Genomic DNA, 18,267 nt, shown 5'->3' with positions numbered 1-18,267 from the left:
CACACAGTGGATGCTCAATACATCCCTGCTGAATGCATGAATGCTGAAAGAGAACTTGGAGAAGCGCCCATGTCTTGCTAATAGCATCAATTATACAGATCTTATGGTCTAAAATTATTTGTCTTCTCAAGTCTGCCTTATTATTCTCGCACAGCAGGAGCCTGGCCAGGACACAACCAACTTTCTACTATTGGGCAACGGAGCACTCTGGAAGGCATGGGCACTGTTCTCACTTCATTCCTTTCATTCATTCATTCACTTATTCAACAAATATTAATTGACCAGTGTGTGCCTGGAATAAGGAGGAGAAACAAATAAACATGTCCCCCTGCCCTTGCGCAGACTGTAGCGTAAAGACAGAAGAGACAATAAACATAAACACACATATATACGTACACATCGTGGTAAGTGCGTAAATGGAAGAGAACAAGTGACTGGGAAAGTAAACGGGGCAGTGGTCTAATTCAGGCGGGGCAAGGAAAGGCCTTTCTGATGTAGTGACAAGCCAAGAGGTCAAGCAGGAACAAATGGGAAGATTCTGAGGAGTCCAACTTTAAGTAAGTGTGGCCAAAGAATAGTGAGGGAGGAAGTAATGGAGGAAAGACTAGGCTGAAGAGGTAGGTCGGTGGCGCCTTGTAACTCAAAGCAAGAATTTTCAATTTTATTCTACGTACCAATACCTTTTTTTTTTTTTTGTAGTTTAAATTGCGTTTATTGTTCGTAGGTAATTCAAGGTTCAAAGCATAAAAAATTCAAAGATTATGAAATGAAATTCTCCCTCTCTACGGTTTCCTAGCCATCCAGTTCTCCTCCCCACAACTGCCAGTTCCTCCTCTGGAAATACTTTAGGCACAAACAAGCAAATCTATCTGTACTGCAAGGCATTTTAAGCAATGGATTTAAGACCACTCGATGCTGAGAGGTGCATGGCTCTCTGCGTGAGAACTCTGCGCTGCTGCTCGCGCATTTCACAAACCCTACTCTGCCGTGAGTTCTCGGTTGCAACAAGAGCGATCCTCCACGGTTCAGGGGTTCATAAATTGCACCTCGGAAGGGCTCCCACGCTCGTTCCCACGATGTGCTCCCGGCAGCGACCTCGTGCGCCCACAGCTCGGGTGCCGCCAACGCCACCAGACCACATCCACCAGCCCGAAACCCCTGAGCTCGCTCAGGTGCCCTCATTTGTTTTGCACAGAGACTGGAGCACTTTCAAGGCACGCGTGGGCGGGGAGACAGTGGCTACTTTCTGGCAGCGACTGGGGCGGTTCTGGGCGGGGCCAAGACCTGGGGCAGGCCTAAGCTTGAGGGCGGGGCCGGCGCCGCGGTCGGCTGCAGCGCTCTCCCGAGACCTTGCAGCGCGGTCTGGTCCCGGACCCGGGCGACCCACGGGGCGGTGGGTGCTCCTTGGCCCCGGGCTCTGCAAGCCCCGGAAGGTAAATTCACCTGGAAGCCGGACAGTTTGAGCGCGAGGGTACCCACGATGAGGGCGGGAGGCCGGATGGCGGCGGACGGGAGCGTCCCGCGGCGAGTTTCCCAAGAAAGCTGAACTCGTCCCAAGTTTCTTGTACATCGGCTTGCACCCCGTGAATTAGTGACGGGCTCATTCCATGCGGGTGGCCTCTGGGCCTTGGAGAGACGCGAGGGTGATTGGATTAATCCTCCTGGGCGGCAGCCCAGATTTCTGCCCGAGAAAGGGCGGGTAAGTGCCGTGCAGTCGTGTCCCGCGCAACAGCAGGACGACCGCCGGGCTCCGGGCGCGCGAGTCTGCAAGGCGTGCCCGGTTGTCCCGAGGCAAAGTTCCATAACTTCTTTCCTCTTTAGGCAAAACTAGCTGCGTGTTGTTCCTCCCGGAGCTTACCCCGAGTCCCGCAATGGACGGCGAGAGCGAAGTGGATTTTTCTAGCAAAAGCATAAACCCTTTGTGGCGGAGGCGTTCGACCCCTCCGCCCCAGCTGCTGGGCCGGAGCAAGCCGAGGCCCCAGTCTTATCAGAGCCCCAGCGGGTTGCTGATCACGGATTTCCCGGTGGAAGACCGAGGGACGCTCCGCGCAGCGCAGACTCCCGCCCAGGTGCCCACCGCCTCGGACAGCAGGACGGTCCGCAGGAGTCCCCTGCTTCTGGGCGACCATCGGAGAGCGGTGGCTAATGGTGGGACGGTCTCCTTGGAGTACAGGGCTGTCTCTCCTAGATTTCGACGGCCCAAGTCACCTCAGGTCCTCAAAGCGGTGCCGGGCGGCTCCCCGAAATGCCCAGCCAATGGCGTGGTGACCTCGCTCTCCTCGCCGCCGCCGCCTGTGCTGCGCCCCCCGCGGACTCCTAAAGCACTCGCCCCCTGCAGCCCCGAGGAGGACCCGACTGGGTTGGCCAGCCCGGTGCCTTCCCCTACTGCAAATGGCTTTGCCCCAAATAAAGACTCTCCTGACTTCGGTTCGCAATCCCGTCAGTTGGCTATAGACCCCGAACCGGTACCCTCGAGACTCTCTCCTGCGCCCCAGAAAAGGTCTTCGGAACAAAAACTCCCCCTCCAGAGGCTGCCCTCACAGGAGAATGAGCTCCCCGAGAATCCTTCCGTGATTTTGAGTACAAACAGCCCCGCCGCCCTCAAAGTAGGGAAGCAGCAGATCATTCCGAAGAGCCTGGCCTCAGAAATTAAAATAAGTAAATCCAACAGTCAGAATGTGGAGCCCCATAAGAGACTCCTCAAGGTGCGCAGCATGGTGGAAGGCCTTGGAGCACCCCTGGGCCACGCAGGGGAGGAGGGTGAGGTCGAGAACGACTTGGATAGCCCGGGGTCTCTGCGGAGAGGCTTGAGGTCCACGTCCTATCGCAGGGCGGTGGTCAGTGGCTTTGATTTTGACAGTCCCACCAGCTCGAAGAAGAAGAACAGAATGTCCCAGCCTGTTCTGAAAGCAGTGATGGAAGACAAGGAGAAGTTTTCCAGCCTGGGAAGGATAAAGGTAAGAGTGGGCAGGAGTGTGGCATGCAGTTCTCCACGCCAAAAGTGAATGTGTTGGGGGTGAGGAGGAGCAGCACAGAGGAAACCAGGAGCAGTTATTCTCTTTTAATTCTGTTTTTTGTTATTGATTACCTGTGTATATCTATCTTTTGGCCACTGTTTAATGCAACTTTGTGGAAAGACGTGAAACTCTTATCAGTTAACTTTCAAGCTCAGGCAAAATCTGGAAGACAAAAGGGAGAATTTTACATCAAATTAAGAATTGGCCGAGTGAGTCCTGAGCACTTTTAATACAGGTAGCTGAAAGGGAGAGGGGAGCTTGCTTAGATCTGCTCTCCTGACTTGTCAGGTTCTCTGGTGTTCATTTAGAGGTGTGAGTGGGTGGTAGCTGTTATCACAGCTGATATGGGAAAAACTGATTCCCGTTTGAGTCTGTTGATTATTTTCTGCTTTTACTTATTGAATTGTTTTTTGAGTGGTGATGACACACTTGATGTCATTCAGGTAAAATGTGAATTTTGAAATCAATTGCCAGAGTCAAAAAAGACACATATAGTTTGTGGTCTTTTTTTTGTTGCTTATTTTTGTCACTGTGGCCTTTGGTTGTATTTTATTCCCATTTTATGCCCATTTATCGTTGACTTCATTTGACAGATTGGTAGCTGAAAACCTCAGGTTGGAGTGAACTGTGTGGTATTGCTCCTTGGTATAGGACTAGGTGCTGCACTTACTAAATTATTGCCAAATAAGACATAAAGAAACGGGAAAACTAGAGAGGGATATTTTGAAGTGTGTGCTGCCTTCCCTAGAAGGCAGATCTCAGCAAATAGGGCAGAGATTCTTTTTGGCCGTGACATTTTTTCTTGATTAATCAGAGAACTGGAACTAGGCTATATAAATGTCACATACATAATACACAAGCAAGCCTGTTTTATTTTAGAGCCTATGGTCTTAAAGAAAAAAAATTACATAACGTTTTATGTGTTTGTTTTTTTTTTCCAACTCTGCAAGTATAGTAAAGTTCAATTTAACAGTGATGGTGAATCACGGATAGTGAAATGAGTTGAACTGCTGGTCATTTGAGGATTCTCAATCTGTTTTGATGGGGTGTGGAGGACCTTGTGTATTTTATTTTACTGTTTCAGTGAATTGTGGTCATACGAGTGAACTGCTCTAGGGCTCATCTGCTGGGTGCTTTTGGAAATCTAATGAGTGTAACAAGAAAAAAAGTACTTTTACTTAAAATAGCTGTATTTTCTATTTGGCTCATTCATACATAGTTTGCTTTGCTTTTTTCCTTTTTTTGCTTTTCTTGTCTCTTAGAAAAAAATGCTGAAAGGACAAGGAACGTTTGATGGGGAAGGTAAGCATTTAATTTTCCAGACTTTTATTGCTGTTTCAATGTGGAATACCAATTATAAGTTGAAATCCAACTGCAGTAACAAAAATGCTTAAGATGAGAAGTATGTCCAACTTCTTTTCAAATTATACAGTCCAAAGCTCTGCACTAAGCTAAATTTTCATCTAGTAATACCAACAGTGAATATAATTAGTGACATTTTGTATAAGCTGATAACTTTTTCAGTCCATGTCCTGGGATTTTTAATTCTTCTCTACTTTGGCTCTATCCCCATCTTTCTCAATAAAACGGAGACAGAGTAAGAAGAGCAAGCTCTAGCTGTTTAGTTAAAAATTCTGAGAGTTTGGCATATAGATCTGAGGTCATATTTCCTTAGGTCACATTTCCTTTGACTTAATATTCTTTTCCCCATATTTCTACATTTTATTATCATTTCTGACTTCCTGTTTCCTTATTAAGTTTCAACTTTGGGGAAATATAATTCTCCTGGCTGACACAAACATATTCTTAAGAATTTGTAACCCATATAGTACTTTGTAAAGGATCTCAAAAACAAAAGCACCTCTAACCAGGTGTGTTCAAGCCCTAATCAGATTAGTGGACTTTCTGTAAACAAATGGGTCAAATGTCAGCCAGCTGGAAGAACATTAAGGGAGCAGTCCCAGCTGCGGCCCTTGTATAGGACTGTAGGGTCTTGGTGGTGGTGAAGGTAACTACTTTCTGTTATGCTTTGAAATGTTAAAGTTTCCTGACCTTTAAGGAATAATGAAGAAGGGAATGCCCCTCTGTAAGTAAAGCTAATTGTAAAACCACCTAGAGTTATAAAATATTAAACCTTGGGTGATTACAAAACATTTCCCTATACACGTCTTATAAAGATGAGTTTCCCATTTTAAGCCTTTAAAAATGACTAATTTATAAAAATTCATTTATTGTACCAATCTTAGGAACTATATGGAAAAGAAATTCACATATAGTATTTTAGCTGGTTAGGATAAATTCATCTCTCTGATTTTATAATTGAGGAAACTGGAGGCTCTGAGAGGTTTAGTAACTTGTCCACTGTCACACAGCTAATAACACAGCCAGTACTAGGACACAGATCTGGTTCTTAGTCTAGTTTCCTTCCTTTTGTACCACTCTATGACTACAAAGTAAACAGAGAAACTACCTAATATCTACTTAGGGAGATGCCTTACATCTGGAATTTGACATTGATTTTGTGACCTTTGCCTCAGAGGGTTAACAATTTTGAGATTTTTTTTTTTAAGTCAGAAAGCAGACCTTCAATTTAACTAGTTTTATGTTCTTTCCTTTTACAAGGAGCTGTTTCTATGTATTCGCTTTCGTCTCTTCTCAAATGTGATGACATAGAAATTCTTTTTCACATTTTCATGAGGAATGCAGGATTATTATAGTTAATGATTAAAATGAAACTCAGGATGCAGTGTGGTTGAGTAGTGAGAACCCATGATGTTCAGACCAGGCAAACCTGGGCTCCTGTCCCACTGCTTAGCCTCATGAGTTGAGTGACACTGACCTTAACCTCACTGAGCTACATGAAATGAGGTTAATGATACTGTTGGCGACATTGTGAGAATGAAAAATCGTACCAGCAATGTTATGCATATACTTTATGCCAACCACCAAGTACTTCGAAGACCAGAGAAACTCAAGTCTTTATTTACTCTTATAATCTGTTTTATATTTGCAGAACAATCAGAGATCAGTAAAATCTTGTGTAGACTCCAGTGTTACTTTAGTCATGGTGCATTCAGAACAATCTACAGTTGATGAGAAAAGAGGCAGATGTTTCCTTGCTTTGGTAGATGGGAAAGGCATTTCAAACTCAATATGTCCCAAAACAAACTCATAATCTTCCCCACTCTTCTGGTGTTCCCATCTTCTACTTTCCAGTTGTAGGACCTGAAGACCTAGGAAATATCCTTAACATCTCCCTTTCTCTGCCCCCATATCCAATCTATCATCAATACGTTCTAAGTCACATAGCCCAAATCTCCATTGTCTTTCATTGACCACCCCAAATAGCATCCAGATTAGTCTGAGGTAGTCAGTGTTTTGCTCTTTAAATTAAGCAAATCTTTCCTTTCAGTGGGTTCGCACTGCATTCAGGATAAAGTGCAATCATTAGTGTGAAAGTAACTCAGTCCTTTTGTACTTAGGGTAAAATCCAGTTCTTTAGCATAGCCTACAGAGCCCTGGTTGATTTGGACTGTCTGGCTCATCTCTCAATTCGCCTTGCACTGTTTGGTGACTAGACACACCCAAGCTTTAGCCACATTGACCTTCCTTAGTTCTTTTAAGATACAGTCATGCATCGCTTAACTATGAGGGTACGTTCTCAAAAATGTGTCCTTAGGCAATTTCGTCAGTGTGTGAACATCATAGAATGAACTTACACAAACCTAAATAGTATACCCTATTGTATACCTAGGCTATAGCCTATTGCACCTAGGCTACAAACCTATGCAGCATGCTACTGTATTGAATACTGTAGGCAATTATAACACAATGGTAAATATTTGTGTGTCTAAACATAGAAAAGGTACAGGAAAAATACAGTATAAAAGATAAAAAATGGTACATCTATATAGGGCTCTTACCATGAGTGGAGCTTGCAGGACTAGAAGTTACTCTGGGTGAGTTAGTTAGTGGGTGGTGAGTGAATATGAAGGCCTAGGACATTACTGTGCACTAACGTAAACTGTAAACTCTGTACGCTTAGTTTACTCTAAATTTATAGAAAACACTTTTTTCAATAATAAATTAACTGTAGCCTACTGTAACATTTTTCTTTTGTAAACTTTTCAATTTTTTAACTTTTTGATTTTTTTAATAACAGTTTAAAATACAAATTGTACCTTTGTATGAAAATATTTTCTTTCTTTATGTCCTTATTCTATAAGCTTTTTCCTATTTTTAAATTTTTTACTGTTTAAACCTTTTTGTTAAAAACTAAGACACAAATACACATGTTAGCCTAGGCCTGTGCAGGGTCAGGATCATCAATATCACCGTCTTCCACCTCCACGTCTTGTTCCGTAGGAAGGTCTTCAGGGTCAGTAACACACATGGAGCTGTCCTTTCCTGTGGTAACAGTGCCTTCTGGAATACCTCCTGAAGGACCTGAGGCTGTTTTGCAATTAACTTTTTTTTAGATAAGTAGATGGACTACACTGTAAAATAATGTTAAAAAGTACAGTATAGTAAATACATAAACCAGTAACATAGTCTTTTATTATCATTATCAAGTATCATGTACTGTACATGATTATATGTGCTACACTTTTATATGACTGGTAGCACAGTAGGTGTGTAGGTTTGTTTACACCAGCATGACCTAATGCATGGTTCTGTGACATTAGGACAGCTATGATGTCACTAGGTGATAGAAACTTTTCACCTATAATCACGTGAGACCACTGCTGTATATGTGATCTGTCGTTGACTTCAACAGCATCATGCGGTGCATGACTGTATTATGTTACCCCTTATGCTCCTGTTATGGCTTTTGTATATGCTTTTTCTTTAGCTCTGTATCTTCTTAGCTTTCAGATCTTAGATTTTCCTCATTGACACCTCCCTGACCCCCAGACTAGATCACTCCCTGCTTACAGTCTGTTCTCAGAGCACCTGTGTATAATTCCTTCAGTTTATAGGTATGTATTTGTGTAAAATCACTTGTGTCCTCAACCCTGCGGTGACTTGTCATCTCGCTTGGTGTAGAAATCAAAGTCCCATCAATGACAATGAGGCAAGGCCCTCTACTCACCCTTGATTTCTATCTGCTATACTTTTCCTCCCCCCTCATGGTACTCCAGCCACACAGGCCTCCTTGCTGCTCTTTGCACATACAGACACAGCGAGCAGACTCCTTCCTCAGGGCCTTTGTACTTGCTGTTCGCCTGATGAGATGCTCTTTCCCTAGCTGTACAGCCTTTTGTACAGCTGTTTTCTCACCTCTTTCATGTCTTTGCTTAGATGTGACCTCAATGAGGCTCTCCTAAACCATCCTGTGTAACGTCTACACACCCTCCTCCCAGCACTTTCCAGCCCCCTTCCCTGCTTTACTGTTCTTCGTGACATTTATCAGCATCTGAAGTACTATAAAAGTTACTTGTTTGTTTATTGCAATTATTCTCTCATGCTCTAACATCAGCTGATGAAGATTGAGATTTTTATTTCTTTGGTCTATTATTATATTCCAAGTGCTAAGCAGTTGCTGGCACCTAGTAGGCATTTTCTAAATAACAGTTGAATGAATAAATGCATGAGTGAATTTGACTGATTTTGCATTGAATTGTTAGCTCATGAGAGGTGTCTTTTGTTTTCCATTTTACTCTCAGCACATCATAGATGTATCGTAAATGTTTGCTAAATAGATAAAGGAATATTGATGCACCTTGAAGACAAGGTAGGGTAGTGAATTCAGTTTAACTTAAATGATAATGATTTAATAGGCCTGACTGTCCTTCCTGAGTAGTGAGCAGAGGCAGGGAAACTTTGCTTCTGTTGGCATTCTGTGTATGGGCCCCTCCCCTTCCCCTGAAGACAAGTTTGGGACAGAGCTGTGAGAAAATGACTTTTATGTAATTATTCTTCAGTGACAAAATCTGTTTTTCTCCTTGTTATTTATTAAACTGGAGACCAAATGTGTGAATATGGAATTTTGTTTAGAACAAGTTGCATAATGATTGAGGGCAATTAGTGACACTTAGAGCTTGTTTTCTTGCAGAAAACGCTGTGCTATATCAAAACTACAAAGAAAAGGCCCTCGACATTGACTCTGATGAAGAGTCGGAGCCCAAAGAACAGAAGTCAGATGAAAAAATCGTGATTCACCATAAGCCACTGAGATCCACATGGAGCCAGCTCTCTGCGGTGAGGGTTTACCTTCTTTGTATCTGTGGGAGGAAAAACCAAGTGGTGGAAATTAGGTGTGGACATGGCTTTCATTTTTTCTGACAGTGATCCTGTAACCCTAAGGAAAAAAACTTGTCTTTTTAGACTGTGAAATGTTTCTCAAAACTGTGCAGGCACTAATGGGAACATGAACTTTGACATTTCTGATCAGGAAAATTAGGTTTTGATAAAGTATCTTGAGACTGTTATACTGTGGACTCGGACCTTCCTACTGTAAGATGTCTTTTTTAAAGTATAATATATGTGTAGTGGTAACTTAATATATCCTGAACTTTGTCATAGTTAAGGCTATAAACACATATACAGGCATATGTGTGTATATATGTATATAGCCATAATTATGATAAAGTTCAGGATATACACACATATGTGTGTATATATGTATATATGTACCTGTATATGTATCTATGCACAATAGGGAGCTTATTGCAGTTCTTCCTTGGGAATTTCATTTGATACAGACACATTCTTATTTTCTTGAAGCTGATTAATGAATGGCATTCTGTTCCATCTCCCTCTGTGCATCTTATGTGTGCATGTGTCTGACACTTATTTTTGTGATCAACTTATTTTTGTATTGAGTAATTTCTCCTCTCTCCATCAAACATCTTTTGTCTTTTAACCATCATTTCTTCTCCTACTGGCTTATAAAATGTCAGTGTGATGCTTAGTGTACTTGATAAGAATTTGGGCACCACATTTTCGTGCATCTGATGCATTAGCAAATAGAAAGGAATTCCCATGGCTGGCTTGGGTGGGGGAGCATGACATCAAAAACAAGCCAGTACACCTCCGTGAGTCCTTAGGCAGTATCAGAGCAGAAGCAATTCCCTTTTAAGCCACAGTGAGCATTGTTGAGAGTCAGAAATCTCATGTATTTAGGGAACCCACCAGCGTAAGAAAAGGAGTTACGTTGGCATTGAGTATCCAGGACCACAGGAATGTGTGTGATGGTGGGATACGACTTCTGGTTCAGGCTCTATCTCCCCTCTTCTAACCTGTATTGGAATTAAAATTTCTAGAGACCAAGCGCTTTCTCTCTGTTTCCCTTAAGGCCACTTCCTAATTTTGTCTAAGGAGAATCCATACATTCCCAGTGCCTCCAAGGTGTGGCATCCTTAGTATTATGCCGCAGATTAAAATGCCTACAGTGGCAGGGCAGGTCGTGTGAATAGGTGATGCTGGTGTGTAGGCACTAGGGGGTAGGGGAGGGGCAGTGGTAAACAGGTCTTTTATAAATTGAGCAGCTATTACTTAGCTCAAATCACATGAATACCGGGTCTCAGTGTGGCTAGATCTTCTATTTAGAAAAGAGAATACAGAAATAGAAACTTTTATGAGTGTTACCCCAATTCAAGTTTAAAGAAATGTGTGAGTCCAACGAAATGACTGTGGGCCAAACTGGCCCTGGATTTTTGCATGTGGTAAGGTGGTAACACCTATGCACAGAGTTGCTGTATTGACAGTCTTATATCCTAATCTAATGATCTCAATGATATGTGTTTACCAAAACAGATAATGTGGAAAAGCTGGTGACAAGGTTTATGGGGCCATGTCAGCTCTGAATAGCTGTCATTCAGTTCATTTGGTTGTTCATGTAGACCATTTGGTAGAGGATCTGACAGAAGGCTGTGGATTTTTTGAGTTTTTCTCTCTGTGGCAGCAGCTGCGTTTGTTAGCACAGGGCTAAATCCTGCTGTTGGCCTCTGATGCTAAACAGAAATGTGGATTTCTGTGGCAGTTACATGCTGATCCAACTTAGCTTTAGCACTAAAAATCAGGCTCTGTATTTATGCCTCCTGAAGTCCAGCTTTCATTTGGGTGAACAAATGTACATGCAGTTAAATAATAGCGCATATCTTTCAGTTCAGCTTCTGATGTGGATATGCATTTTGTTTCACAAAAAAATAAATATACCGATGTGCCTTTTGTTAATAAGATTGATATCAAAGAACTGTCTTGCAGCCGGGTGCGGTGGCTCATGCCTGTAATCCTAGCACTTTGGGAGGCCGAGGAGGGAGAATGGCTTAAGCTCAGGAGTTCGAGACCAGCCTGAGCAAGAGCAAGACCTTGTCTCTACTAAAGAAAAAAAAAAATAGAAAAAATTAGCTAGGAAACTAAAAATAGGAAAAAAAAAAATTAGCCGGGCATGGTGGCACACACCTGTAGTCCCACCTACTCGGGAGGCTGAGGCAGGAGGATCGCTTGAGCCCAGGAGTCTGAGGTTGCTGTGAGCTAGGCTTATGCCACGGCACTCTAGCCTGGGTGACAGACCAAGACTCTGTCTCAAAAAAAAAGAACAAACAAAAAAACCATCTTGTAATAAAATATAAAACCATAAAGTGAGTTCTAACTTTACTGTGTGTTATCTCGGAGTTGAGTGTTCCCAGGAGGCCTGTGTGTATTTATTGTGTTACTTGGCAATTTTATTTAATCAAAGTAGCATGATTGGACTTTGCCACTTAGCATTGCTTAGACACCAGCCTACATTTTTCTTTCTGCCTTTTCTGTTTCCTAGTCATTTAAATTTTACTTTAATTTTTTTGGTGTAAAGTACTTCAAACCTTCAGACAAATTTAAAAAATAGGTAAAGGTAATAGATTTCTGTGTACCCACTACCCATATTGAACAAATGTTAATATTTTAATGTATTTGCTTCAGCTTCTATTTTTTTAGACATATTCAGCTAATCACTCCCTCCTTTCCAGTATTTTTCTCCTTCCTGCCTCCCCAGAAGTAATCACTATCCTGAAGTTATCTTCTGTCCTTCTCATGTGGGTTTTCTATCTACCAAGAAGATACAGCCAGCTCTGGCTTTTAGGAAGAAGTAGATATTTTAACACCAGAAAACAGCGCTTACATTTTTAGAAGCCTATCCAATTAGTAAATGTCCAAGTTGCAGTTAGGACCCTAAAGAAAGGAGGCTTCATGAATCATTAACAACGTCAGGATGTTTCTCATAAGTGATCGGCACCTCCATTTCTCTGTCTGGCCTCATCCCCTGATCCCTCCTTGTAGGGGACATGCAGCATTTAGGGCAGGTCTTGAAAGACTTCCACTTCATGTATATATATTACATCACCCTTCCATGCTTAACTTTTAATATATCAAATTAGTAGGGCAGACCGCATCTAATCTTGCATGTGACATTTTAACACCAAACTCTTCTTGGAGTAAGGCCTTGATCCCAGAGAGTAGGACAAGGGGTTTTATGGCAGTGGGTTAGGTCGCGATTTGGCGTATACCTTGACTTTCTAATTAGGAGGGGAGTGAGTGATTGCACACATGCATTAGCTCCTGTTGGTTGTTTTATTTTCTAAAAATCTCTTATCTTTGTTGCAAACACCTGCCTGCCTCCTGGGATGATGAAACTTTCCTCATCAGTTGACTGTAAGAAGTATTCAGTATGCTGAAGACTCTTTTGAAGTGCAGCAATTTGCAGTAATTTATGGTTGTTACATAAGGTCTTTAAGCCTCCAGTCTGTAGTGCAATTTGTCTGAGCGTGTTTTTGTCTCCTTTGGTTTCATTGGACAGTGCCAGGTAGGGCAGTGTTCAACTACACAGGTGACAGGTGGTTCCCCATTTACAGTGTTGGGACAGGTTTATCTGTAGGGTTGTGGCCATCTAGTAATAAAGGAGAGTTAGAACTGAGTAAGAAGGGCATTTATTTGATTGGGCCTCAATAGAATATTGAGCATTTAGGCTGCCACAGACTTCTATGGTAGGACGAAACAAATTAATGGTCAATGTATTTAGCAGTGGTGTCTCTGCCAATACAGTCTCCATATAGAGACGAACCGTTCTCTTGTGGTCAAGAATGCAACCTGGGCTCTTTAATCTTAGAGTATGGGGACAGACTTATTCTTCATTTACTTGACTTTCCAGGTGTTTAGATCTGTCGTTAATTGGAAGTACAGGATTTCTTCACTCCGGGGAATATAACTTTGTGCTGCGCTTCAGGCCTTGGGGAACGTGAATGTATTTGAAATGATTTAAGTGGTCATTGTTCCCAGTGTTTGGTTGGTCGTATGTGGAAGAGATTCATTGAGGTTTTGAAACCTCAATGAATTTGGAAAGTCATTTTTGGCCTCTAAAGATGATTATCTGGACCTGTGCCCAGACACAAAGAACCTGCCGCACACAGGTGAATCTTGCAGTGACTCACCTGAAACAGCAGTGTGAGGACTAAGCCAACAGTTCTTGGACCTCTGGGAAAAGCATGTGGGTTTCAAGAAAAATATTGATTGTATCAGTCAAAGTTAGAACACTATGTGCTTGTTACAGTTAGTGCCAGGTGTGTGGCCAGCTAGGCTTCAGATTTTCCCTAAGTTCATCCTTTAATAGGATCCCACAAGTATTTACTGTCTCTTCTTTTAGATAGGTTTTGACTGGAGTTTTTTTTTTTCTTATCCTGATAACGCCCCCACCCTTCCAAAATCACATACCATACATGTACTAAGAAATGACTGTTGCGAAACCAGTGTTTGTTTTGTTAAGTTCAGTGACAGCACCAAAGCCACCCTTCCTTGCCAGCTGTGCCCTGACCCCATTTATTTGCCATAGGGTGTGTTTGTGTAATTTCCTTCACCTTGAAATGCCAGGTACCTTTGAAAAGGGTGTTCTGTATTCAATACCTACCAGTAGGTATTCAGTACCTACTGTACTCCGATTTTGTACTTGCCAACATGTGGCTTTATCAGTAATCTTAAAACATTTTGAATATTTCTTCAGTTTGTTCAAAGATTTTAAACTCTTTAGTCAGGGGTTGGTTTTTTATATTTTTATCAAAGTATTTATTCAGCTGTGCTTGGCTTGGCTAATGGTGTAATGAGAGATCTAGAATTTGGACCCCAGGCTCTGGTTCTGGGCTCAGCTCTTAAGGCACATGCGGTTTATCTTTGGGTGACAGCAGGGGCTTGCAGGGTGAGAAAGGAAAATTTGAGAAGTGGCAATTTTATTATAAATATAATTTAATTCAGCTGAAAATACAACAGACACTTCGGAGTTTTATCAGTTCAATCTGATTGGACTTACCTTTTTTAGAATTTACACTATGTTTATTGTGAAAGATATACTATTTTCTACTAAAAATCAGAGTTCAACAGATGTAATAAACCTGAATATCATTATGTTTGCAGAAATGCTTAATGCATTTATTTTTATTTATTAATATTTATTTAATTTTTGAGAGTGTCTCACTCAGTTGCCCAGGCTGGAGTGCAGTGGCATCATCATCACTGCAACCGCACACTCCCAGGCTCAAGTGATCTTCCTGCCTCAGCCTCCTAAAGAGTTGAGACTACAGGGGTGCACCACTGTGCCTGGCTAATTTTTTTATTTTTTGAAGAAATGAAGTCTCACTATGTTGCTCAGACTGGACTCAAACTCCAGGGCTTAAGTGATCCTCCTGCCTTGGCCTCCCAAAGTGCTAATATTACAGGGGAGAGCCACTGCACCCGGCCAATTAATGCATTTAAACTTTCATTCTTTTCCCTGCATTTTCACACTTGTCTGAATTTTCGGTTGTTCAGTGACTTGTTGCTTAAAATAGTAATTTCTGCAGTCATATAATTTTTTATTTACAGTTTTGTAGCACAGCAATGTCATAACATTATTTTTTACCTTAAATAGTGATTAAGGCCTTTTACTATATCTTTTGTGTTTAAAATATAGAAAAATACTCTCATTTTCATGTCTGACTTACTTTTAGCATTCATAGTTTAAACAGGACTGCAGGCATATACTAGTCTATACTTTCAAGTTGGACAGTGTATCTTCTGGAATCTTTGTGTCTTTATAAACAGAAATAGAGGTCCATGTGCCTAGACCTGAGACCCTGCTATGGTTTGAGTATTTGTTCCCTCCAAAACTCATGTTCAAATTTAATCTATGAGACAGTATTAAGAGGTGGGACCTTTAAGAGATGATTGGATCATGAGGGCCCTGCTCTCATGAGTGAATAAATCTATCCATGGACTAATGGTTAATAGATTAATGAATTAATGAGTTATCATGAGAGGGGGAACTGGTGACTTTATAGGGAGAGGAAGAGAGACCTGAGCTAGCCTGTTAGCATGCTCAGCCCCCTCCCCATGTGACACCCTGAGCCACCTCGGGACTCTTCAGAGAGTCCCCACGAGCAAGAAGGCTCTCAACAGATGGGGCTCCTTGACCTTGGATTTCTCAGCCTCCATAACGATAAGAAATAAATTGCTTTTATTTATAAATTACCCAGTTTCAGGCATTCTGTTGTAAGCAACAGAAAACAGACTAAGATAGACCTCAGTAAGAATTCCCATTCTAGCTAGCTAAGAGAGTTGAAGGTGGGGACTGCTTAGCCTGGGCCGGGGACCAGGCTCTACGTGGCCTTGCTGTTTCAGTATAATTGGATTGTGGTATTCTCTTAACATTTTGGAAATTAACTTTGACTATGTAAGCAATACATACCAAGTTCTCCATGTAGAAAAGAATTCAGACATTTCAGATAAGGCTAAAGTCTCTTTTGAGCCCCTCTCCCCTTCTTCATGGATAATGCTGTTCTCAATTTTGTAATGCAGTTCTGAAAATCCACATGTGTACATTTAAGGAAAAAATGTAGATTACATGTACTTACACAAATAATATACAGATTATTAATAATATACAACCTGCTTTTTTCTTGAACAATGTGTCGTATAAATCATGTCATGTCTACACATGATCTTCAGTGTTATAATTGGTGCATTATTGTATAGAATGGATATAAATTTATCATCTTTCCTTTTGGGGGATTATAAATACTTTAAAAATCAAATTAAAACCATGAACCATAGTCCTTCTCTGGAAAAATGCACATGCATGTACATGTAAGTATTTGTTTATAATTTTTGTTTTGTTTCTTCAGTTTCAGTTTGAGGGTTTTTTTGTTGTTGACTTTATTTTCGAATGCTAGAAACAACTTACTGTAGCTCTCTATGTACTGAGTGCAGTTTCCATGTTGTTAACATAACCTTTAAAAGTTTTTCTTTATTTGAATTACAGCAGTGTTGGAACTTCATATAACCCCTTCTGAAAAACAGAGAGAGAGTGAGAAAAAAAACTACTTGGTTGGAGCTGAGTAATTAAAGGGCAACTGAGTGGTAGATATGCCAACAGAGAGGGTCTTTTTGAAATTTCATTGAGTAGAAAATCAGTGAGAGAGACTGATTCTTCATTCATCATCTTTATCAAAGGCCTGCTCCACTCCAGGGCCTGTGCTAGGCCCTGGAGATAGGGCAAGAATGCACTCCACCTTGTTTTCATGTCCTTGCAAATACCCTGAACGGCAGGGCTGACATCAGATATCAGATCATCCAGTAAATAAATGCAGAATTACAACTGTGGTGAAACTGTGAAGGACATGTTGATGCTGCCGTGATATCTGCTGGGGAAGAGTACCTGTTTGGGCAAGGTGCTGTCAGTTGAAGGAAGATGTCAGAGAAGGTGACGTGACCTGCCATCTGACGAGTGTCTAGATGGGTGGCGGGACAAAGCTGAGGGGACAGGATGGAGGAGTTCCAGGCAGAGAAAATGTCACATTTGCAGACCCTTTTGGGGTAATGGTGGGTGAGAGGAATTGAAATAGGCTGGTGTAGCTGGAGCTTTGTGATCTTATTGGTAGGTTTTTCCTCATCCCTCCAATCTCTAAATGTTGAAGGGTCTCTAGGCTCAGTCCCTGGGCCATTTGTCTTACCTGGACTCATGTGTTGATCTCATCAATCTTGTGCTTTTAAACACATCACACACTGATGACTTCCAAGGTATTGCTTGCTATGAAATAAGATTAAATTATGGCTTCATTCTTGATTAGGTTTTTCTTTTGGGGAGGGGGACAGGATACTTTAAAAAACATTGGCAGTCGGTAGGAATAAAGCATAATTAGATAAAAAAAAGAGAAGGATCAGTTACTTTGAGGAGTTTTGAGTAACTGTGGGGAAAGGTTCTATAATACCGAGCTTTGGATTGTGGACTCATTTTTTAGATTCTTGTGTTTGCCTTCTTGATGTCTCCTTCCTCAGTCCAATGATGGAACTGATTCTCAGGGCCATGTTCACATAGTGGTTGGTCTGTATGATCATTGGAGAGTATTGTCACCTTCAAAATTACTGTTGAATCTTTAAAAACAGAATTAGGCTGGGCGTAGTGGTTCGTGCCTGTAATCCCAACACTTTGGGAGGCCAAGGCAGGTGGATTGCTTGAGCCTAGAAGTTGAAGACTAGCCTGGGCAACATACTGAGACCCTATCTTAAAAAAAAAAGCTGAGCATGGTGGTGCACACCTGTAGTCCCAGCTACTCAAGAGGCTGAGGTGGGAGCATTGCTTGAGCTCAGGAGTTCAAGGTTACAGTGAACTATGATTGCATCACTGCACTCCAGCCTGGGCAACAGAGTGAGACCCTTTCTCTAAATAAATAAATAAATAAATAGACAGATAAATAGATAGAATTAGTTCTTCAAAATTTGTTACTCACATTTTTTTGAATTTGTATAGAGCACATATATCTTGTTGAAAAAAATGATTATACTGTAATGTCTTAAGATTATTAGGACATTTGTTATCCATATTTCTATTTGAGGAAATAAGTACTATAAATTCAATAGACAGCTTCTGCAGAGGGAGGTATCATTGCCAGTGAAAAAAAAACTTGCTGATTATTTCCCTCTTTGATGTAGGAAGTAAACCCATCAAACTGCAGTAACACAGAAATAGAGCAGTTTCCACTTTGGTGGGGCAAGAAACTCTGCTTTTGGTAGTGGAGTGCAAAGGACTGTGACTGTTGTCTGCCCAGCTGAGCAGCAGGAAGGCCTTATATCCACATGGGTCCAAAGTCTCCATGTGGGCAGGCAGTGCAATGGCTGACTTGCAGGTTTGCTGTAGCTCTGGCACCTGCCACATAGCATCACAATATTGATTTGTTTACATGCAGTTAAATTATTGACCAAATACTCGAAGAGGACTTATTGTGTGCCAGGGTTACAGCTTATGTAG

At 41.7% G+C, this 18,267-nt stretch overlaps 1 protein-coding gene across 1 annotated transcript in view; it reads left to right on the top strand.

The window, feature by feature from the left end:
• Positions 1 to 1,305: 1,305 nt before the first annotated feature.
• ARHGEF26 (Rho guanine nucleotide exchange factor (GEF) 26) overlaps positions 1,306 to 18,267 on the top strand; it is a 130,737-nt gene continuing 113,775 nt past the window's right edge. The window contains exons 1-4 of the mRNA XM_012642947.1: positions 1,306 to 1,433; positions 1,822 to 2,957; positions 4,280 to 4,319; positions 9,073 to 9,218. Coding sequence (XP_012498401.1) covers positions 1,872 to 2,957; positions 4,280 to 4,319; positions 9,073 to 9,218 — 1,272 coding nt within the window. The 5' untranslated portion in view covers positions 1,306 to 1,433; positions 1,822 to 1,871. The remainder of the gene's footprint in view (positions 1,434 to 1,821; positions 2,958 to 4,279; positions 4,320 to 9,072; positions 9,219 to 18,267) is intronic.

This window comes from Propithecus coquereli, unplaced genomic scaffold, assembly GCF_000956105.1.
Source record: "Propithecus coquereli isolate 6110/MARCELLA unplaced genomic scaffold, Pcoq_1.0 Scaffold19, whole genome shotgun sequence".
Taxonomy (NCBI): domain Eukaryota; kingdom Metazoa; phylum Chordata; class Mammalia; order Primates; family Indriidae; genus Propithecus; species Propithecus coquereli.
This window is presented reverse-complemented; position numbering and strand designations above follow the sequence as displayed.